This window comes from Balaenoptera acutorostrata, chromosome 4 (assembly GCF_949987535.1).
Source record: "Balaenoptera acutorostrata chromosome 4, mBalAcu1.1, whole genome shotgun sequence".
Classification (NCBI taxonomy): domain Eukaryota; kingdom Metazoa; phylum Chordata; class Mammalia; order Artiodactyla; family Balaenopteridae; genus Balaenoptera; species Balaenoptera acutorostrata.
In genome coordinates this window covers 52,070,805-52,094,771 of record NC_080067.1, presented here as the reverse complement: position 1 = coordinate 52,094,771, position 23,967 = coordinate 52,070,805, and the positions used below count along the sequence as shown (strand labels likewise).

The 23,967-nt window shown below is 36.5% G+C and overlaps 1 protein-coding gene across 1 annotated transcript in view; it reads left to right on the top strand.

The window, feature by feature from the left end:
- The window catches only part of SERPINI2 (serpin family I member 2), a 38,529-nt gene that overhangs the window by 1,690 nt on the left and 12,872 nt on the right, over nucleotides 1-23,967 (top strand). Inside the window, exons 2-5 of the mRNA XM_007197551.1 lie at nucleotides 5,204-5,456; nucleotides 10,279-10,509; nucleotides 12,644-12,838; nucleotides 12,918-13,110. Coding sequence (XP_007197613.1) covers nucleotides 5,204-5,456; nucleotides 10,279-10,509; nucleotides 12,644-12,838; nucleotides 12,918-13,110 — 872 coding nt within the window. The remainder of the gene's footprint in view (nucleotides 1-5,203; nucleotides 5,457-10,278; nucleotides 10,510-12,643; nucleotides 12,839-12,917; nucleotides 13,111-23,967) is intronic.

The following is a 23,967-nucleotide window of genomic DNA, read 5'->3' as shown; positions in this document are numbered from 1 at the left end:
CTGTCTATTCTCTATATTTAATGAGAATAGAACTTTTAAGGGTATGAAAGTCTCTTTTAATGTTACTGTTTCTAATAATGTGGAACAAAAACACTCACAAAAGGAAAAAATAAAAAGACATTTAGTTATTATGTCTTAACTCTTTTATCTCTTACAGCATCTAATTGTGCCAGGCAGGTAGCAGGGTCTCACCTATCAAATGTTAATAGAACTGAAGACTTTATCAGCTGTTTCTGAAATTAACATTTAGGTTCAATTCTTTAAGAGCCATTTTTTCTGCAGTGGAAAAATGGCAAAATAGGATGGGCCGTAATTTTCAATAGGCTACTTTGTTTGTACTGTGTAGACTTACACTAAATATAATTTAGCCTGTTCTCTTCACAGAACATTTTCCTCTTCTCACTCAAAATATATAGAGCAAACTGACAAAGGAAAGAATGCTTGAAATTAATCCGTACTCAGATGGAAGAATTAACTTTTATGTCCTTTACAAACGAGAGCGCTTGCTTATATGTTTTTAGTTTGGAATTAAATACATTTTTACTTAAAAAAAAAACTATAAAACGCTAAGAAAGATAATGAGATTGAAGCTGCAATCCCTTGCTATTATTTTTATACACATTCAAGTGTATTTTTTACAGTGGCGGTAATGATGGTGCTCAAATTTATAGCAGGATGCTTTGGCTCTCACTAATGAATGTTTTTTTCTTGATGATCTAGGAGCAAATAGAGTTATAGAGAAAACAGATTTGTGAAAATATTTCAAAGGTTTGCAGCAATATTTTATGGACAATCATGGTATCTTTATTGTCCGTTAAAAGAGCTTAAACCAGGGAGGAGAAATTCATGGCCATTGCTTTTTACTACCCAAGAGACAGGAAAGTATACATTCTGCTGGAACTGCTATAACATGAGGTTCTTACCGAACAACTTCATTAAGTGATCTTACTAAGACAGAGTGTCTGTCTCTGTCATTGGAAGGAAAAGTAATGGCCTTTCCCTGGGTAAGTCACATTATCATCTGAGTAATGTACAGACATAATAATTTGGTAGCCAAGGGTACTTGTGATGGATATTTGCTGGTGTCACTGCATGGGTAGAAGAGCGTTGATTGAACGATAGTCTTAGGCCTTCAGACTTATTTATGAATTGCCGAGTAGAACAAGAGGAATGATAATGTTCTCATGTTGTATAATTCTGTGTTTGGAAAATTATCTCCAACAGCGTTAAGTTGAAGCTGGAATAGAGTTTGCTTATGCTAGAGTAAGTAATATTAGAATATAACCCAAGACTTAGAAAACATTCAGAGATGCCTAGATGGGAAATTAAGAATTTTAGTAAATTAAGAGACAGCCTATGACTGTCATCAGGCTTCTGTGGCCTGAGCTATAGCCCTGTTAGGACATTGAAAGAGGTTAACAGGGTCCTTGCAAAAGTTTTTTTTTAATGAATTTTTTAAAAAGGTATCTACATTAATTTTATTCCTTTCTCATAAATTTATCAGAAATAATATTACATTTAGTGATCAATAGTGAATATTTGTTTAATTGAAACTGGACCAAATTTTCCCTTTCTCTTCTCAGAGGCCTCTGATGAATAACACAATGTGTTTAATATCTGATTGCCATTGAGGTGATTTTTTTTATAGTATTTTTTAAAATTTATTTATTTTTGTCTGTGTTGGGCTTTTCATTGCAGTGGCTTCTCTTGTTGCGGAACACGGGCTTTAGGTACGCAGGCTTCAGTAGTTGTGGCACGCGGGCTCAGTAGTTGTGGCTTGCAGGCTCTAGAGCGCAGGCTCAGTAGTTGTGATGCACAGGCTTAGTTGCTCTGCAGCATGTGGAATCTTCCCCAGCATGTGGACCGGGACTCGAACCTGTGTCCCCTGCATTGGCAGGTGGATTCTTAACCACTGCATCACCAGGGAAGTCCCTGAGGTGATTGATTTGCACTAGAAAAATGAGATCAAAACCCATTCAAGGGCTTCCCTGGTGGCGCAGTGGTTGAGAATCTGCCTGCTAATGCAGGAGACACGGGTTCGAGCCCTGGTCTGGGAAGATCCCACATGCCACGGAGCAGCTGGGCCCGTGAGCCACAGCTGCTGAGCCTGCGCGTCTGGAGCCTGTGCCCCGCAACGGGAGGGGCCGCGATAGTGAAAGGCCCGCGCACCGCGATGAAGAGCGGTCCCCGCACCGCGATGAAGAGTGGCCCCCACTTGCCGCAACTAGAGAAAGCCCTCGCACGAACCGAAGACCCAGCACAGCCAAAAATGGATAAATAAATAAATAAATAAAATTTAAAAAAAAAAAAAAAAAAAAAAAAACCCATTCAATTATACATCCATTTTTTATTAATAACCTGTTTGTAGAGAAAATCATATAGAATTTTAAAAGCATATAAAAGTAACACCAATGCTTATTATCAAATTATTCATATTTAATAATATCTTGATATTATCCTGATAATTTGGTAAGTCAATAATCTTAATCTGGTGTTTTTGCTCAACATAAAGACTATATTTCTTCAGTATTCTCTCTGTTTCCTAAGGATTCAAATGGGCCTTGTATATCAAGGAAACTCCTCTGACTATTGTATAATTTGATGAATTGTTGAGAACTCTATAAACACAGCAGTAATTTGTCTCTGCAGTTTGGACTTGATTTAACTTTATTCTTTTTCTTATAGGCATTCTGAAATATTTATGATGGAATACATTGGTAATCTGATGTGGAAGTTCTGTAAAAAACAAAAAGAACTAATTACTAGCAGATTTACAACCACTGGCACATTCTTCCACATTCTGTTTCTACTTATAAAAGAAGTGGAATAATGGATGAAATAATAATTCAAACTTAATGATTTTTAAAAATTCTATTGTTTTCTCTCTCAGTTCTTGCATATTTCATAATTGATCATTAACCTGGTCATGTTAGTCCTTCTGTACAAATGTTGTGAACACCTGCTTTGGTTTTAGAGGAATTAATCGAGCAATGTTCAAGATAAGTAGAGTTGGCCTTGACTGATCAGGTGTTCCATGTACTAGTGTTTCCCAGCAGACACATTTTAGCTGTAACATTACAGTGAGTAATCAGAAGCCAATTTCAGGTAAGTACCTTGAAATTAAATAGCGTTTGAATAAAGTATGTATGCAACAACATTGACCATGAGTGTTTAATAGAGTAAGGGAATGGCATTTCAATTCACTTTGGTGCAGCTATTATTCAAATGTATCAAATTAACACATTACTTTTATTTTCCTTAAAAGATTAAATTTTCCCTAAATTTTCACTACAAATTTGAAGGTCAAATTCTTATAAGACTATTCATCAGGCTGCTTAGTTCACCAATACTTTGTGTTTTCTGATGAGACACAATCCAAAACCCAATGAGGTAAGTGAATTTTTAAAACAATTTTTTTGCATGAGCTTGTAGTTTATTAAGGGCCTATAAATTTCCTGGGAGAAATGGATGCTCAAAGAATATACATTTTAATTATTAAGACTGTTAATAATGATAGGGCAACTCCCAGATTCTACTACTAGGGAAAAATTACATCCTTCATAATATTGCTTGTTATTCTAATATAAACCAAGTACTTAAAAATGGGCCAAACGAATTGCCACTTGATGACTTAAAATTTTTGATAACATTTTGACTACTTATGTATCTAAAAACTGATATTTTGGTCAGAAATCTTCTGAGATATTGAAAAATTAGAAAATGATACTCAGAAATTTATTCTGCATGTAAAACATCTTTTACACTTTTACTTTTACTATTGTTGCACTAACACTCACAACCTTATGTACTAATTTAATCTTGAATAAGACATTTGCTTGATAGCATACATTTATATTTGCAGTTTATCAACACATTATTTCCTAACAATTGCTTTGGATTGTGTTTTGAGTATTTTTTTCTTTGTAAATTGTATATCTAAGTTTAACTACACATATTAGAAAAGAAATGGAAATATCTAGATAATGACTCTACAACTTAGTTTTGGAAAATAATCGACTATTAGTAATCTTTATGTATAATAGTGATTCTTAGCCATTTAGGGGTCATGGAAGCCTTCCTAATAATCTGCAAAACACACTAGAAATATAGTTCTTCATTTCTTTAAGGCTAACAAAACATTATTCCGGAGGTTTTCATATTTACGGCCAATAAAGGGTTACTTCCTAGTAACCTATTAAACTAGGAGTTATTGAAAGTGACTAAAGTGTATTATTTGTAAGGTAAAACTAGTGTTACTAAAATTTTAAATACTTTGAAATTTTATTTAAAATTTATTCATTTAAAGTACTTAAAATTTAAAATACTTCAGAGTCAGTATTCTACTAAGTCTGCAGTAATATTGTAAAACTCATTCTGCTCCAGACGTAATGAGATGGTTGAATTTCCTGGAGTTTTAGTGGAGAGCAGTTTAATACGGTGTCATTAGTGTTGTGAATTGGTTACAGTTTTCAGTCGCAGCTTTCTTATATTTGTTAATTTATTTGTCAGATTATTCTTTGAGTTTTAAAAAATTGCTTTCTTCATTTCTTGTTATTGTACCATTTATATTTGATTGTAATTTTGTTTCTTTATAATTTTTTTCTGAGTTTTTAAAACCTCTGTTTGGAAAAGTACGAGATGGGTTTGGAGGTTATTTCACCATTCCGTAAAGTGTGAGACTTGTTGCTGTAAGAAGTTAGCCAGATTACTCAACTGATTTAGAATACTTGAATTTCCTAATATTATAGGTTCAAAACCACACTGGAGTGTGTCCGGTTTTTATTCCATTTCTCCTTTTGTTCTTTAAACTATTTTAGAGTAGTCTGAACAGAAATTTCCCTTGATATCAGAGTTGCAAGTATCCCATCTAAAACCATGGAAAAGATGCAAAAAACTATCACATAGCTATTCAGAGATAGTATTGCTATTGATAATATTCCAGCATTATAATTTCTCCTTTAATTAAAAAAAAACTGCAGTACATCTGTACTGCTTCTTGAATGCATATTAAAAATGCTATTAGCACATGGCCTATTTCTCCTAATAGAAGATGCTTAGTCTGGAAATTGACATTAGAATCTTCTTGTGGTAGTTTGTTCTAATAAGACAGAAAGTTCTAATAGAAATCTTTCTATTGAGCTTACTATGGTAAACTCTGATTATTTTGAAAACTAACAAATTTTGAATTAACCAATGCACAGAGGTCAAAATGGATAAGATTTTGTTGTGGAGTCTCCTATTGACTTTTTCTGGAAGTCAAGCCTCAAGCCCCTTGGCTCAAAGAAATACCGAATTTGCAGTGGATCTTTATCAAGCTGTTTGTTTATCTCATAAGAACAACATCATAATTTCCCCTTTTGGAACAACTCTGGCCCTTGGAATGGTACAACTGGGAGCAAAAGGAATAACAGAACAGCAGATAAGACAAAGTTTAAAATTTCAAGAAACCTCAACTGGTGAGATTCTTACATATGATTATTTATACTGGATAAGATCTGACCAAATTTATTTTTAAACTATCAGAGAAGCTCAGGGTCATAGAACTTTAATAAATATAAAAAGTTATGAAAAGTATGAAATTATAAAATGGTGAATTTTAAATGCAAATAATTGTCAATGTAAATAATTATAATTGTTTCTTAATGAAAATATTACCAAAATAATTTATTAAAAAATTAATTCTATACACATAAAAATTGTGACTATGTCTGTATATTTTATTCTAGCCTGTTTTAGCCAGTTTTAAGTGAGATTATGTTGTGTGTGCACGTGTGTATGTGTATGTGTAGATATACACCCGTATATATGTATACACATATTCTTCTACTAGCACTTACTGTGTCCTGATCATTTCTTTGTATCATGCAACTGCTTCAGAATGTAGTTTTTAATTGCTGCGTCTTCTTGCCTCTGATGAAAACATTATTGCATACTCACCTAACCCTTCTTCATTAGGTAATATCCAGCACTTCTCTTATAAAAATGCTTCAGTGAGTACCCTCACCCAGAAATCTTTGTGTGCATCTCTTATTATTGTGTAAGCTTTTAAAAATTAGTTTTTAATTAGAATTTAACCTTTTCACTTAAATGCGACTAAGAAAAAGCATTCATTTATACATTTTAAAAGCTTATTTAATAGTTTTTAAAGAAAATTAAAAAAAAGAAGCATTTATATAACCCATTGCATGTGAGTAGTTGTTTTCTAGCGTCCCAAAGGCCTATCTGGGATACTGTGTCAATGCTTTAGTGCTGGTATCCCATTTCAGGGGGTAGTTGTCCATCTCCCTGGCTATCCTGTGCTTCCAATTTCTATTTTAGTTTAAAATGTTTATATCACTGTCAGATACTGTGTCCTAAACATCAGAGGTGACTTCCAGATTTTTGATTTGGACATTTAGTCACTGTAACTATGACCAATTTCAGTATGTTTGCCTTATCACAGAGTAGTTATTTTTAGGAAATTGTTTTTCTGAATAAACTATTTACAAGGTTTTATTTGCTTCATTTTAAATAAAGGCAATTTTATGTAGAAAAGAAGTTGGTGATAGTGAAGTTAATTGCAAGAGTTTTCCTTTGTGGATAATGTAAAACGAAGCCGCTGTGTTGCAGATCTAGTCTTCATTGTCTGTATTAATTTCAGCAAATCCCACTACACAGTCCCAGAAACATTTGTATCACATGATACTGCTTTGGAAAGTAATAGAACATTTATGAAGGTATGTAAAGTTGATTCCACGATAAACTAGCAAAATTAGAGCCTCCGAAATTTAAATTACTTTAAATGAATCCATGTTATAGAGGAACATGGGAGTCTTAACAACTCTGGATTGTGAATATAATAATAATCATAGCAATAATAATGATGAAATTATCAAACATATATATATATATAGTGTACCAGTCACTGTTATATGTGCTTATCTCATTTAATCCTCACAATTACTCTGTGAGGCAGACATAACCCTGCTATACGGATGAGGATACCGAGTCAGAGAAAGGTTGAGTAACTTGCCCAGAACTAATTCTAAAAATGATTCACTGAGGGTTATAGGTCACAAGAGCAATAATGAACATTTTAGTATTTTCTTTGAAAGAGTATATATAGACAATTTTAAACATTAACCTTTTAACACAAGTAACAAAATCTACCAAACTTGCTTTCTATTATACTTCGTTAAGGGAGGGAGAAAGAGGCACAGATAGAGGATAAGTACAAAAAGAAAAGAAGACCAACCAAAAAGGGAGAAAATATAAATATTAAACTCTGGAAAATAAAAAAAGGAAGGGAAAATTAAGAAATAAAGAAAAAGAAGACAGAGTTAAGGAGGGGAACAGAGAGAAAAAGTGCAGGAAGATGAAAAGAAAGAAAAGCAAAATGGTGTTAAGGGTAGAACAAAGGGTGTGACAGATCAGAAGGTAGTGCCTAGCAGAGCCATACTGGAACCCAAGACAAAAAGAAAAATCAGTAACAATGAGCCTGTCTTTATTTATTTAAAATTTTTATATTTTGTTCATCATGGATTTCTTTGTGTTAATATTGATTTAAAAATATATTGCAGTAAAATATTATTTATCTTGATTACTGAATTTGTTGGCATCTCCTTAAATTTTATGCCAAAATGAGTGTCTCATTGACCCATCTTGGTCCTGGCCCTGCCTTCAATTCCCTCTGATTGTCAAACGGTGCTATCTGTTCAGTCAGGCTATATTTTACTTTTCCAGCTACCAACCTGTTTCACATCTAAACTGCTTATTCTTCAGTTGGGCATACAACTCCTAGCATACTACCCCCACTGGAGCTCTCAGTATCCTCACTTATCCTTCTTTCCCCATTGCCAAAACGTCTGCTCAGAATTTACCTTCTCCAGTTTACTGAGCATCTGATAATACTCCATTTTGCTTTGCCTCTAATGATGCTGCTTATTAATCGAAGACTAACTTAGAGGTGCTTCTTTATTCCAAGAGGGTTATAGGAAGAGAAGAGCATGAAATCCTCTCTCAGTTAAGCATACAAATGACCTTGTGACTGGGCATCTTTCAAGTTATCTTATCTCTCTGGATTTTAGATTCCTCATTATAAAAAGAGGAGTTTGGATTAGATGATTTCTCTGGACCTTTCAGCTAAAATAATCTATAATTCTATGACTGCCTTTGTTTTCATCTTTGGATCTCTCACATTGTACACACGGTTGGTCTTTGGGCTTTTAATAGCAGGAGAAGTAAACATGCACTAAATTTTAGAACATTTTTTGGAGGTCTGGTACAACCAAACCAAAAGTCACATTCACTCCATGACTGGTAGGTTTTCCATGGCTCTATTTTAGGAAATGAAATAAACTTATTCTCATTGCTTACTAGAAGCCATGGATATGTATTCTTTTTGATCTGTGCTAAAAGAAACTATTAATCTGTAAATTAAATCAAATGTATAAGGCAGATAACTTTATATTCTCCACACTTGTGCTATTGGTGACATTTTTTCATTGACTTCTGAGTCCAGTGATTTATCAAAGGGCAGCTGACTGTCAAACAGTCTTAGACCTTAAGTGCATGACTTTATTTGCTCTGACAAATGAGTTGGAACTATTTTTTTCTCCCCCTCTCCTTTTTTCCCCATTCCTTTAAAGATGTTCACAAATTACAAACTTCTGAAAATCGGTTTCAAATTCTGCCACTTTATTTCTGACCTTACTTAATTCTTTTGGAGAAGCTCTATGCCTTCCCTCAGAAAGTCTTCTTTGTAGGCTCTCAGCTGTTGAGATATTCTCTCAGCTTCCAACAGCAAGAAATGATTGCATCTGAAATCATTGTATAAACAAGTAAAACAGATTAACATTCTTCCTTATGTAAGGAATTCCAGGGTTGTAAAGAATTATTGATATTCTTTATATCCAATCATATGGAAGTAAGTTTTTGTATCTAAAATTGTTTCTGTCTGTGTCTATATCCCCACAAATGGAGAATCATGGAGTTTGAAATATGATGCCATATACCTTCCAAGCCTGCTCTATGTTTATGTAGGTTGTATCTGCACAAGAGCACCAGGACAAGGAGACAAGTGGGGACTGAAATGTAGTCTCCATTCAGCTGGACAAGATACGGGCATGCAGCTTACCACCACCACTCAGTGAGGGCGTGAGTTCTTATTTGCACAAAGATGCCTTATGGGCTGCTAGCTCTCTGATAAAAGGTTTACACACACACTTACACACCTTATTTCCAATAGACACCTCATAGCAAGTTCCTCTCAGTCTTTTCTTTTCCCTCTTTATTCAGTGGACATCTCCCAATGATGAACCATTTGTGTTTTCTTCAATAGAGGTTAATTGCATGCAATCAACTTTTAAGTTATGAAAGTGGTATTTTCAGTATTTAACTCAAAATAAACAAAGGCTCTGAAGGAACCTTGGATTTGAAATACAGTTCCCAGATTCAACAATTGAGTTCCAGAATTAAGCCAGAAGGGAATGAAAAGTATTGGTGCCCTCTGGTAATAAATAGGAAGCCACTGAGTAAGGATCAGAGCTGAATTCTCTCACGGCACATACAGCTTCCTGAAAACATGGTGGTCAGAATGACCCAGTGATAAATAAGTAATGGGCCAACAGTGATTCGTAGCTGACTCTGACAGACTCATTTGGCTAGTGGTTATAGTTGGAATGGTTAAAGATTTTTATTGTTCACAAAGACAGCCAAAGTATATAGATTCGTGAACTTGAAGAAATAGGTAATTTTGATTCTTACGCATCTCCAGAGATAATTATAGGGGTACCTCATAAATTTCAAAACTTGGACAGGCACAGTTGCTCATAAGAGAGCAATTCTTTCTTAAGCTGAAATAAAAGTAGTAATGAAAAGGATTGCTCATCACTGTCTTAGCTGCCATCAGCATTCATTAGTATTCCTCTTTCATAAATATTGCATGTTATGCAAAGAATGAGATTCTAAAGATACCTTTCCAACAACTAAGAATGAGCTAAATTTGATTATAAAGAGGGAGTTTCCTTCAGCCTGTTTAAATGCATATTCTTGTTTTTGACAAACTTCAAATTTACCTGGACATTTTTTTTTTCCTGTATGAGAGCTGATTTCTCTACAAAATGCATATTCCACAGGAGATAAATGCTTAAAATATTTATACTAACTTAGAAAGGATCATTAGTTATACCTAAGGGTGCCAAAAATGGTGATATGAATCAGAGCGCTTAGAAGCAAAGCTGAGAAGCTGTTGTTTTTATGTTGTTCAATATGTCAGTATACATTATAATTATTTTTTAGGAGAAGAATTTTCTGTGCTGAAGTCATTTTTCTCTGCCATCTCGGAGAAAAAACAAGAATTTACATTTAATCTTGCCAATGCCCTCTACCTTCAAGAAGGATTCACTGTGAAAGAACAGTATCTCCATGGCAACAAGGAATTTTTTCAGAGTGCCATAAAACTGGTGGATTTTCAGAATGCAAAGGCTTGTGCAGAGACAATAAGTACCTGGGTAGAAAGCAAAACAGATGGTAAAGTTTCCCATTTTCATAAAGTCATTATTTGCCATTGTATTCATGGTTTTTAATATCCTAAGGTAAAGAATGGTTGAATATTTTCCTATTAAATTATGGTTCAGAGGGATCAAATCTCCTATTTTGCTTTCCTGTTATTCAAATTAATACTAAATTGTAAAACAGAGAAAAATTGTAAGCTGCTTTGAAAGGTATACAGATTATTATTTTTTGTTTGAGAGAGATACCTATTTGTAGAATTCTTTTTTTTTTTTTTTTTTTTTAAGGATTTTCTTATTTATTTATTTATTTATTTATTTTTGGCTGTGTTGGGTCTTCGTTTCTGTGCGAGGGCTTTCTCCAGTTGCGGCAAGCGGGGGCCACTCTTCATCGCGGTGCGCGGGCCTTTCTCTATCGCGGCCCCTCCCGTTGCGGGGCACAGGCTCCAGACGCGCAGGCTCAGCAATTGTGGCTCACGGGCCCAGCTGTTCCGTGGCATGTGGGATCTTCCCAGACCAGGGCTCGAACCCGTGTCCCCTGCATTAGCAGGCAGATTCTCAACCACTGCGCCACCAGGGAAGCCCCTATTTGTAGAATTCTTGATGGAAGAATTTTAATAATAATTTTTGTTTAAGTATAGGATTTTTAAGTATGGCAGCAAGAATAATATCTTTGGCCAGGTAAAACTTAGATCTGTCCATCTCAGATGCCTTCTTTCCCACATATATTGTAAATAATTAACTCATGTTAGTTGAATGTGTTAATGTTTCATAATAAATATTGATAGTTCTGTCATAAAGTTGTAATCTAAACTTTAAGTGTAAGCTGGCAAAAATTCCAAAGGCGCTACTGAGTGACACAGTTGAACACAAGATTAAACTCATACAGATCTGAGTTCAAATTCTGACAAGTTCTAAACTATCCTCCATTTAAAATGAGGATACTATTAAAACATTTCAGGATTACTGGAAGGTTAAAAAAAATGTACGTGAAATGAACAGCATATATCAGGTCCTCAATTAATAGTAGCTTGTTTCTTTGTTCATTCGTTCTGTTACAAAAAACTGTGATGTGTAAGACGCCACTGTACTTTTCATGGGGAGCCTCCTATGGGGAAGCATAAGTTGAAAATATGAGAAGGGTGCTGTGAGCAGTGTTCACAGGAAAGTCCTATTATTGGGATACACAATGATACACATCCCTAGACAGCTCCATGGCACCTGATCATGCCATTGACTCACAGCTTGCAAATACTCATTGGACATAGAAATAGGAGACTGGTTTTTTATTTTTATTTATTTATTTATTAATAAATTCATTAATTAATTAATTTTTGGCTGCATTGGGTCTTCGTTGCTATGCGCAGGCTTTCCCTAGTTGCAGCGAGCGGGGGCTACTCTTCCTTGCGGTGCGCGGACTTCTCATTGCGGTGGCTTCTCTTGTGGTGGGGGAACCAGCTCTAGGCGCTCAGGCTTCAGTAGTCATGGCACATGGGCTCAGTAGTTGTGGCTGGCGGGCTCTAGAGCACAGGCTCAGTAGTTGTGGCGCACGGGCTTAGTTGCTCCGCGGCATGTGGGATCTTCCCGGACCAGGGCTCAAACCCGTGTCCTCTGCATTGGCAGGCAGATTCTTAACCACTGCACCACCAGGGAAGTCCAGGAGACTTGTTTTTTAGAAGAGGAATATCACACTAGCAACTCTATTCTTGTCTTCTCCCAATGGTCAGTGGCTGCAGCTGCAAGAGTGAACCATTAACGTATTAATTCTGATTGACCTGCTGAAGAACCTTGAAATAAAGTTTAAAAATTACCAACAAATATGCAGGAAGAGATACTTAGTTTTTGTTCTTTCTGTCTGAGAAACAATTTACACAAATAATCTCACTAAAGAGAGGCCATTACTAGGCCTGTCCAAATTTGCCTAAGACAATCCTGTACCTCCTGTTTCCTAGTGGAATCCTGTTTGTACCTGTTTCTAAGTGAAATATCTAACAAAGCTCCCCTTTGTTCTCAAAATTGCCAAGTTTAAATGATAAAGCACCCTGTTTTTAATTGATTAGCAAAATAAATTTTTGTTTTTATTCTATTTAAAGCAGTTCCTTTGAATAACTATTGCATATTTCTTCCCACCTCTTCCTCTATTCCTTTCACAGGAAAAATTAAAAACATATTTTCAGGGGAAGAATTTGGCCCTCTGACTCGGCTTGTTTTGGTGAACGCTATTTATTTCAAGGGGGATTGGAAACAGAAATTTAGAAAAGAAGACACAAGGATGATGAATTTCACTCAGAAATATGGTGCAGCAGTCAAAATTCCAATGATGAAGACTCTTCTGAGAACAAAATACGGTAATATGAAAAAGTCACACTCTAAAGCACTATTTTGGGAATTGCCAAGTATATTAATATTTTATTTTCTCTGTTCCAGGTTATTTTTCTGAGTCCTCCATGAACTACCAGGTTTTAGAATTACCTTACAAAGGTGATGAGTTTAGTTTAATTATCATACTTCCTGCAGAAGATGTGAACATAGAAGAAATGGAAAAGCTAATTACTGCTCATCAAATCCTGCAGTGGTTCTCTGAGATGCAAGAAGAGGAAGTGGAAATAAGCCTCCCTAGGTTGGTAATGTCATTTTATCATTCTTGTTCTTATGTTTTCACTTATAGAGGGACTTGAATAGCCGGCTGAAAGATAACCAATGCTTGAAAAGGCTATTGACAAACATAAAAAGAAAAACCTGTTTGGAGTTGTTACTCTACTTTATGGTTACAAAGGCAGGTCTAAACATTGCCAGCATTGCTTTGCCATGAGAAGGATGGAATTTAAGTACTCAATATTCTCTGAAAGAGATGAAGGAATGTGTCTTCAAAACAGAATGCTGAGATTAAAAGGAATTATTATTCTTTTTATTATACAAATTCATCTTTCTCTAACTTTTTTTTCCTGATTGGAATTTAAAATATTTTGTCTTCTATTGTATTTAAGGAAAATATAATCCCCAAGACTCTTGCGATACTCTACAATTAAAAGATATGTTAAAGTACCTTTGACAGATGGTGCTGTAAGAGTCACTAAAATATAAATAGAATCCTAGGGTCATTTTTTATTATTGGGGTATATATATTTATATATATATTTAAAATTTTTTTATTTTTACACAATTTTAAAAGTTACTTTCCATTTATAGTTATTATGAAATATTGGGGTCATTTCAGATAGTTAATACAAAATGGAAATCACAAAGGTGTATCTCAGGAAGCCATAATTATAAACACTAATTTTTTTATATCATGGTTCCTGGAGACAGGAGAAACTTCAGAGAGTAAGGGGTGCCCAAATAAATCACACTCTACCTGAACTTCTAAAAAGAGACAGATGTCTAATAGATTATTTTCTGTCCCTTCATTTCTAAACTTTTCTTCAAACTCATCAAGGCCTTCCTGACCCTCCACCTCTCCACCCTCTTGACTTTTCCTTATTTTCCCACTTAGCCGGGATCCAGTCAGTTATTTCAATCGTACTCTCACCAAACGTTTTAAATATATCTGTCACCTTGTCTTTGTCCTTCTGTAGTTCTCTCCTCAACAAGCTACTCCTGCTCCCAACTACTGATTTTGTTAAGCAAAACTCTCCAAATCAGTCACTCTGGCCTCCCTGAGGCTGGAACTTAGTAGTCTTTCTCTTCAGAGAACTTTCTTTTCTAACACCCCACCAAGATTTTACCTCTGCTCTCCAGGCACTGCTTCATGTTGCTTCTCTTACTCTCAATGTATGTCTCAACTACCTGTTCCTTAAAGAAAACATATTATCATGCAGACTCACCTCTCTACCCTTCACCTCAAAAATTGTGTACATTTTTGCTAAACTTCTCTTCCTCTGTCTTCCTTGGTATCCTGGAGAAAGAGGTATCCTATGATTCCCTCATCCTAACTCTGGGCTCTTGATCCAAGTATTTTTAACCAACGCCTTTTTCTTGAAAACCCTTCTTTCTTTAACCCCTATGGCATTAATTACTTCTATTTATTTTTCTCTCTTTCTGTGAAATTTTCCTCTCCCTGACTTATACCTGTTTTCCTTCTGTCTCCAGATAATATTTACCAGAGTTTCATTTTCAGAAATTTCCTCTTCCTCTCTCTTTCATTTGTTCCTTACTATTCATGTCTCTAATATCGACTCTCTCCTTCCAATCTCTCTTCCAGTTCTCTACCATCTGTAAATCTCTACTTGGATGTTATTCAGTCTTTCAAAGAGTATTTCTTTTAGCTCCTACTATGTGCCAAACACCAGGGATATAATGGTGTGTGTGATGGATAGTTTACCTATTAATCATAGAAATAATAATTTTTGGAACTGGTTACTTTCAAATTTACTTCTCTCTCTCTTTTCCCTTTGGAAAGATTAATATTTGGGGTCACACACAAAAATACCCCTGAGTTTGAGAACTGTCTGTGCTATGCCCTAGTAGTGGGGTCTTAGGAGAGTCACTTAATGTCCTGAGTTGTGGTTTTATTTGTACAAAATGGGGATAATGGTACCTATAACTAAGGTATCTCCATCTTCATTAGTCTAGATAACAAATGCCTAGATAATAATGTGTAAGTTCCAAACTGAATTGACAATAGGAAATACAGGCTTTTTTCAGAATTCCCTTCTCCAACATTTTAGGAATCCCAACAGGAATGTTTCACAGTCCACAAATCTGCCTAGACTACTGTAGTCTGGACAGCTTTTCCAAACTGCTTGGCCTTGTTATCAGCCACTCCAAACTGTAGCCACACTTCTCATACAACTTCTCCCATAGTGTGGACACAGACTTTGCTTTTAATTTGCCCAGGAACAACTGTTATGTGTTGAGTTATGAGCTCTCCAAATTCGTATGTTGAAATGCTAACTCCCACTACCTCAGAATGTGGCCTTATTTGGAGATAGAGTCTTTGTAGAGGTAATCAAGTTAAAGAGAAGTCATTAGAGTGGCCCTAATCCAGTGTGGATGGAGTCCTTATACAAAGGAGGAATTTGGATACAAAGATACACAGGGAGGGAAGATGATGTGAAGAGACATAGGGAGAAGATGGCCATCTACAAGCCAAGGTGAGAGGCCTGGAACAGATCTTTCCCTCACAGCTCTCAGAGGGAACCAATGCTGCAGACACCTTGATTTTGGACTTCTAAACTCCAGAACTGTGAGACAATACGTTTCTGTTATTTAAGACATATAGTTTGTGGTAATTTGTTAAGGTAGCCCTTGGCAAGCTACTACAAGTAAGAGCAACTTCAATGTTTAACCAAACTTTACTGAAATCTAATAATAAAAAGGGCTTACAAGGTGAAAAGAAATTTAAAACCAGGTTTCAGGGATGAGTATTCCTGGAATGTAGGTCATTTCTTGTACCAGGGAGTCTTCCCCTGTCCATTATTATCCTTAGCCTGCCATTGTCATGGTGCCGGGGCCCACTCACCCAAAAGGGGTGTCTTTCCCATCTCCATCCTACCCAGCATCCAGAGTCCTCCAACTTTTCCTAGCATAAAATGAAGGTAACACAGATTTTCTTCCATCCCCTCTAAGGCCAGATTCCTAGTCGTAATAGGAATCTATAGCAGTAGATTTCAACCCTTAGTGAAAACAACGTCTTCAAATGGGGTAGAACAGATTCCGCTCTCATCATCTCAAACTTCTCCATCTCCATCCCAGGGGTTCTATTTGCATTAAAAAAGCTCACTGCATTGCTTTTCCCAAACAAATGAAGAACTTGCCTTAAAAGGTGAAATCGAATCTTCAGTTATATGGAAGCAGAAACATTAGTTGGCAGTTGTACCACCTTTTCCAAACAAATTCCAGGCACTAAAGATTTTTTTTATCACAACATTGTTTATTTTGAAAAAATACAGAAATAATGTAAAAGTTCAACAGTAAATGAATTTTAAGAAAAGTGTGGTAGAATGTAACCTAGCCAATAACAATGATAGATATGGAGGCTGTGATAATGAGAAAAAATTATGGTATATTTTAATAGAAAAAAAACTGGATTAAAATTTTTTTACAATGATTACAGCTATGTAAAGAAACAAATCTACAGAAAGAAACAAAGGAAATTTACCAAAATGTTAACATTATTTGTAATAGGGTTATGGCATTATGAACATTTTGTTTTGCCTTTTCTATATTTTCTATTTCTCTCTCCTCCCTGCTTGCCTGCCAAATAGAAAAGATAATACATGGGACTGAGTTAGGAGCTTGCTTTTCTAGAGAGCTGCTGAGGTGTAGAAAATGTAAACCTACTAATGTACTGGGTTCACTTGACCAAATAATGCAATCTAAAGATTGTGCTCGGTGGTTTGTGACCACCTAGAGGGGTGGGATAGGGAGGGTGGGAGGGACGGAGACGAAAGAGTGAAGAGATATGGGAACATATGTATATGTATAACTGATTCACTTTGTTATAAAGCAGAAATTAACACACCATTGTAAAGAAATTATACTCCAATAAAGATGTTAAAAAAAAAAAAAAGAAAGATTGTGCAAGGTCCTGGGGGACCCCATTGCCATTTTCTGGGTGCAGTTCTTCATCCACAGACTCAGAACATGGCCCTGTCTTTGTGTGGTGGTGGTGAGGGGGTGAGTCTGATATCTACCTGATGTCTCTCTCCTGCACAATCCCATGTGATTTAGAGGTTTTAGCACTGTATTAGCCAATGCTATCCGACCTCAACATCCAGAAGGGAAGAGAGAAGTGCTTAGGATGTTTGGAATAATCCCAGGAAATCTAGTTCCAAGAGGTTCCCCCAGAGACCAGCTCATTTCTGGGCAAGGGGGTGGGACTGAATAAGAAGTCAGGATTCCCTTGGGAATTGGTGGTTGCTTAGCTCAGTGGCCTTTGACTTTGGTGTGCTTTGTTCTTTTCTTTGACCAGTCCCCCTGCTTAACCTCAGGATGTTGTATGCAATGTAATTAGCAAGTTAGTAGATCCCACTGAGCAAAGCCATTTGCTCCTACAAGGAAGCATCTCTGGGAAGTTCTCTACTGATTGTGAGTGCTATTTTGCACAAGTATTGAGACACACTCAGAAGGGGTATGTACAGTGGTGAAGAACATGATCTTAGAGTCTGACAGTTCTGGATTTAAATCCCAGCTCCACCTCTGAGTAGCTATTTAGCCTTGGGAAAGTTACTTAAATTTTCACACCCTCAGCTTCTCCATCTGCAAATCGATAATAATACTGTGTACCTCATAATGTCATTTAAGGGATTAAATGATATAATATATGTAAAGAGCTTAGTATAGTGCCAAGCAGTCAATAATGGTAGCTAATTACTATTATTAGCTGCTGTAACTGTAGCTATTTGTACTTCAAAATACTACTCTTTTATTTTATTTTATTTTATTTTTAAATGTTTTTTCATTGTGGTAAAAGTCACATAATATAAAACATACTATTTTAACCATATCTAACTGTACAGTTCAGTGACACTAAGTACATTCACATTGTTGTGCAACTCTCACCATCATCCATCTCCCAAATTTTTCACCTTCCTAAACTGAAACTCTGTCCCCTTTAAACACTAACTCCCCATTCCTCCTCTCCCCTCGCCACAACCACCACCCCCCTCCCCGGCATCAACCAGTGTACTTTCTGACTCTATGAATTTGACTATTTTAGGTACCTCAAATAAGTGGAATCAAACAGTATTTGTCTGCACCTAATGTATATTTGAATGCATTTTTCAGGTTAACTTAATATATGTCCTGCAAACAGATTGTACCTTTTTTTTCCCCGTGTGCTATACAGTAGGCACTCACCAGCCAACTACTTCATGCATAGTAGTGTACATACATCAATCCCAATCGTCAATCCCAATCTCCCAATCCATCCAACCCGCACCCCGCCTTGGCAGACACCAAAGATTTTTTTTAATGTAGTGGTACCTTCAGTTACAGTACCTCATTGCATACTTCTATTCATAGCACAAAGCCTGGCAAGTATCAATAGAAGATGCTAAATAAGTGATGGTATTTTTTCTTTGTTAGAAACATCACTGCTCAGCCAGTACCAAACCAGAAAGATTCCTTTGACTTCTTAACCTTCCTCCCTCCTATGCCCTTAGTCATGCCCTTCTCCATGGTGTCTAACCAGTACTTTCTCATTCATCCTTCAAGATCCCCTTAAAATGAATTTTGTGTAGGTTTCCCCAACATACTCAGTTAGAATCAACCATTCCTTATCTTTATTTCTAGAACACTTTATTCTAATTTACACTATAGCACATATTACATTGCATTTTCATTTCTTGCCCACACTCTTGTCTATCTTATTAAGATGTGAGCTCTAGGAGAGAGGCTTATGACTCCTTCATTTTGGTTTCCTTAGTCCCTAGCACATTTCATGGTACATAGTGTGTGCTGAATGAATATTGTTGAGTTAAATTACATAAATATAATCAAAGAAAGAGATTCTATGTTATTTCCCTTTATCTAATTTTAAGTATCTCAAAAACCAGAATTCACTTTTCTAGTCACTCTTGAATTCATTCCCTGTGAGGATGCTGATGAGGCCATTCCTCCCTCCCATACATGCAGTGAAAGGTAGGACATCGAGTCATTTCCTTGGAAACTTCGCTCTAGAGAAATAAAAATGACATTTTTAAAATTCACGAGACTGAAAATTTTGTTATCAATTATTCAATCACATTAATACAACATTACATTTAAAATGTATTCAGTTTTTACTAAAAGGATGAGTTTTCTGATTTCTTAAAGGAATGATTTGCTTATCTGCTAAGTTTATGAATAATTTTAATCCACCAGGACACATTTATTGAATTAAGTTTCCTGAGCACTCAGTTCATGGATTGAAAGTCTTGAAATACATTTTCCTCAAAATAAACAACTTCCTTATAACAGAAAAAAACCCATTTAAAATCTGTGTTCAGTATAGAAGAGGGAAAATTGTACAGGGTCCTTGGTATTCCTCTGCTTGTAGTTTCATTACGCCAATCTTTGCCTCATATGGCCATCTCTCTTCACACAACATCCTCCTTTCTTATAAGGACACCAGTCACATTGGATTAAGGGCTGACTCTACTCCAGTATGATCCTGTTGACCTGAATCAAATAGACTGTCAGATGTTTCTCCAGCAAAGATGGGTTTATTCTGAATCAACAGAGAATTTGGGGTCTGTAACCATTGTGGGCCACATGCAAGTCTTCCAATGGCAAGGGAAGGAGAACGCTTTTATAGAGGGGAAAAGGAAGTTGGGAGGGCTATAATAAACAAAGAGTCTATGGCTTTTCATTGGCTGAGTCCTTGCAGGAAGGAAGAGGAATCTTTCTTCTTCCAGTTGAGCTCTGTTATCCTTGCCCTCACAGAGCATGTAAGCTCCCCCTTCTGGTCTCCCAACTCTGTTTAACTGATATTTCTGTTTATTAAAGTTTTTACACCCTCAACCTAACTAATTACATCTGCAATGACCCTGTTTCCAAATAAGGTCACATTATAAACTGCTGGTGGTTAGAACTTTGACATATGAATTTGGGCAGGAGGCGGACACAGTTCAACCCATAACACCAACTATGAAAAATTTTGTCATTGTAAAAATAAATGAATAAAAGCCTCTCTGGGGGCAAAGTTCAGTAAATGCCAAGAAAAGAAAAATTAACCATAAAAATGCTTGTATATAAGCAACACTAGGAAAGAGGGTGTGAGTGACTAGATTATAGTTACTGTTAGAAACAGTATAGAAACACTTCTCCTTTCCCTCTTTGATATATGACTAGTTTAGAATCAAGGCCGATAAGATATAGTCTAAAAATACTAGGGTGCTTTCTAGTGTTTACTATTTGTAACATACTGGATACTTAATTTTGGACATTATCCTACAGTTGGATACCAGATAAAATCATCACATTACTTTTTCTAAATTTAATATGGAATCCTTTAAACATCTTAGTAGTCAGATTTCCTCAGGTTGATGAGTCTAACACACCCTTACTATGTATCAGATTTCTTTCTCTGTATAAGAAACAGTTCGAGATTGTATTTTTATGATTATATATATGGGCAAAATCGATCATTTAGTACATGTAAATAAGGTAAATAAACAAGAAACTTTCATCTATATAACATTTTAACTTTGTAAAGCATTTAATATTTACATTTTAATACTAAATGCTGTCATTCTATAGTGTGACTTGGTTATAACTTGCATTCCACAGATAAGGAAACTATATCACTCAAAAAGTAAATTGATTGACATTCAGTTAAGTGCTGGGAGACAGGATTAGCTCTCATTTCCATTGGCTCACAGCCTCATGATCTTATTAGTTTACTACTTATTAGAACATTTATCTCCTGTTCAAAACAGAGATTGATTGGGACCCCACTGTGAACAGGGGACTGGGACAGATGCAAAGTGATAGACAGGATTCCTATTTGATAAGATGTTTGCCACTTAGAGTGGTGCAAGATTTGCACAAGAAGTTTAGTAACAATATACAGTAAATACTGAAAGAATAGTACAACAAGTAAGCACTAAGAGGTTCATGAAAAAAGAGAGGAGAGAAGGGAGAGGGAGCCCCAGAGACTGGAATTGTAAACAAAGGCTTCATGGAAGAAGAAGGATTTGAACTGGGCTTTAAAAGAATCAAGAGGGAAATGTCTCATATGCAATGGGGAATTATTGTAAATTTCCAAGTAGGATGGTGGAATGATAAAGGCAGCATCTTAGAAAGATATATTTGGTAGTCACAGTGCCTTTGTTCATGCTGGATAACTTGTCTGAACTCTCTCTCCATTCTCCCCCCCCCCCATTCCCATTTTTTTCTGGATAACTTCTATTGGTCCTTAAAACCAAGTTTGGGTTTTAGAAAGCTTTTCTGATTTCTCCATGCAAGATTCCACAACACCTTCCCTTCTCCCTGCTAGGAAAAGTTCTCCTAATACCTTGTGTTTATTTCTGCATAGCAGTTATATTAAAATTATTTGTTCATCTTCCCTACTGGACTATAAGCTTCTTGAGTCAGGAGCTATGCATATTTCCTTTCTACGACACCATCACAATGTGTGCATCTAAAAAATAGTAACTGCTCAGTGACCATTTGTTACTTTAATCTGAATAATAGTGATGTTCAGAATGTGTTAAAGAGGGAAAGACTGAAGCTCAAATGGTAAGTTCAGAAACCACTGCAACAAATTGGGCACTAAGTAATTAGTGCTTAAAGGAGCAGCCTCACTGCGAAAGTAAGAGGCGGGTGAGACATTTATTGGGGTGTGTGACTAACGAGATATGAGTTAAGAAGGAATAGATAGTTCTGAGGTTCTAAGTTTGACTTTCTAGGAAAATGAGAAGACATTGATTTTCTTCTTCTTTTGTAGCAGTCCTTGACTGGGCACCACGGACTTCTGGAGAGTTCTGGGGTAAAATTCAGAGTCCTTGAAGCTCTTGACATTATTAGCAAGTTTATGAGTGTAAGGTCATACATGTGTTTTCTTGGGGAGAGGCTTCATAGCTGTCATTAAATTTTTGGCAGTCTGGGTCTTTGCACTTGTTAAATACTTCACTTTTATTCAAAAGTATAGTAATAACTAAGCAAGAGCCATAGTTCTTCTGAGATACTGAATATTTAAAAATACTCACTGATGTGACATCTCACAGTATCTTTTACCAACTGTTGAAACCAGATTATGGAATATAGAACATAATATTGAAGACCAAGAGCTCTGCCATCTCCTTACTGCATGACTTTGATCATCTTGCCTAAGATTTTTCTCTTATTGTTAAATGGGAGACTAATAATACATGTCTCTTTGGGTTGCTGCAAGGAGTATAATGAGAAAATGTTTGTTATGTTTTTAGTACTCAGTATCATCTCATTATTATTTTTATTATTATTCTCATTCAACTTTAAAATGTCTTGACAATCCATTAATGTGCCAGCACTATCCTGGATGCTTCCCCTCTTTGCCATTATCTCAGTTAATCACCACTGTAATTTGATAGAGATCTATTTTATATTCAGGTTACAGTTGAGGTGCAGACAGGTAAGTACCTTGCCTGTGGTCACACAGCTAGCAAATGGCAGAGTCAAAATTGCAGGAGTCGGAAAACTCTTGTGTAATGTGGGGCAAACATGAGGGAGAGCACAGCACAGAGCAAATGGTCAATGCAGGGATAGGATGAGCAGCCAGGTGACAGATGTGACGCAGCAGTTCCACGGAGACTTTCGGAAAGAGATAACAGCTACCATAGCACATCATATTCTTTTTTTTTTTTTTTTTTTTTTTTTATAGCTACTTTATTTATTTATTTCTTTATTTTTGGCTGTGTTGGGTCTTCAGTTCTTGCGAGGGCTTTCTCTAGTTACGGCAAGTGGGGGCCACTCTTCATCGCGGTGCAGGGACCGCTCTTCATCGCGGTGCGCGGGCCTCTCACTATCGCGGCCCCTCCCGTTGCGGGGCACAGGCTCCAGACGCGCATGCTCAGTAGTTGTGGCTCACGGGCCTAGTTGCTCCGTGGCATGTGGGATCTTCCCAGCCCAGGGCTCGAACCCGTGTCCCCTGCATTAGCAGGCAGATTCTCAACCACTGCGCCACCAGGGAAGCCCCCAGCACATCATATTCTTGCTGGGCTAGAAATCCATCCCCGGCTTGTCCAGCTTTGGATCTCTAAGTGCGTGAATGTGAACTGCGTGTGGGTGAGAGAAAGTGACCTCAGGGAAAATGAGGCTGGGTGTGAGAATAGATAAGTCATGACCAGCTGCAATGATGATTCTAAATGTTCTTTCACTTTAGCCTATCAAACACTGATACAAATTGGAATCCAAGTTTACATTAAGCATTGTCCAGATATGTTTCCTATGTGACAGAAAGCATTTTTAATTCAGCCCTTGAGGCCAATGGAATATTTCACACACACACACACACACACACACACACACACACACACACACACACACACAAAGTGACCAGAAACTACTATGTACTCACGTAATAGTCCAAGTCCACCACTGTCAAGGATTGTGTTATATTTTTATCCTTGTGGGCAACCCTAAGACTTGGTTGTTTCTAAGCCTGAACCTTCCAAAGATGACTCAAGCCCACTGTATCAAAAGTGGAATTCCAAACAATAAGGACAGGGACCTTGAGGGAAATCAGTTGAAGACATTTTGTCATTAAACAAGAGTCCTGGGTATAAAGGAGAAGAAAGGGACAACACCAATCCACAGTAGGGCGTGCAGACCAGGAGTGACTCCTTCTTCAAACAGAAACTGAATTGTGTTCCTTCGTTTTCTGCAGCTTTAACCTGTGTGAGACCCCTTTAAGCACAATGGTAGCCTATGGCAGTAAATTGCTGCCTTTTAAGGAGGCAGATGTTTACATAGGCTAAAACATTCATTTCATGATCCTTTGGTTGGTAATTGTCTATCCAGTCCTTTTGCTACTCATTCTTTTACCTTTAGCTGTATTTTTTTTTTTGACAGT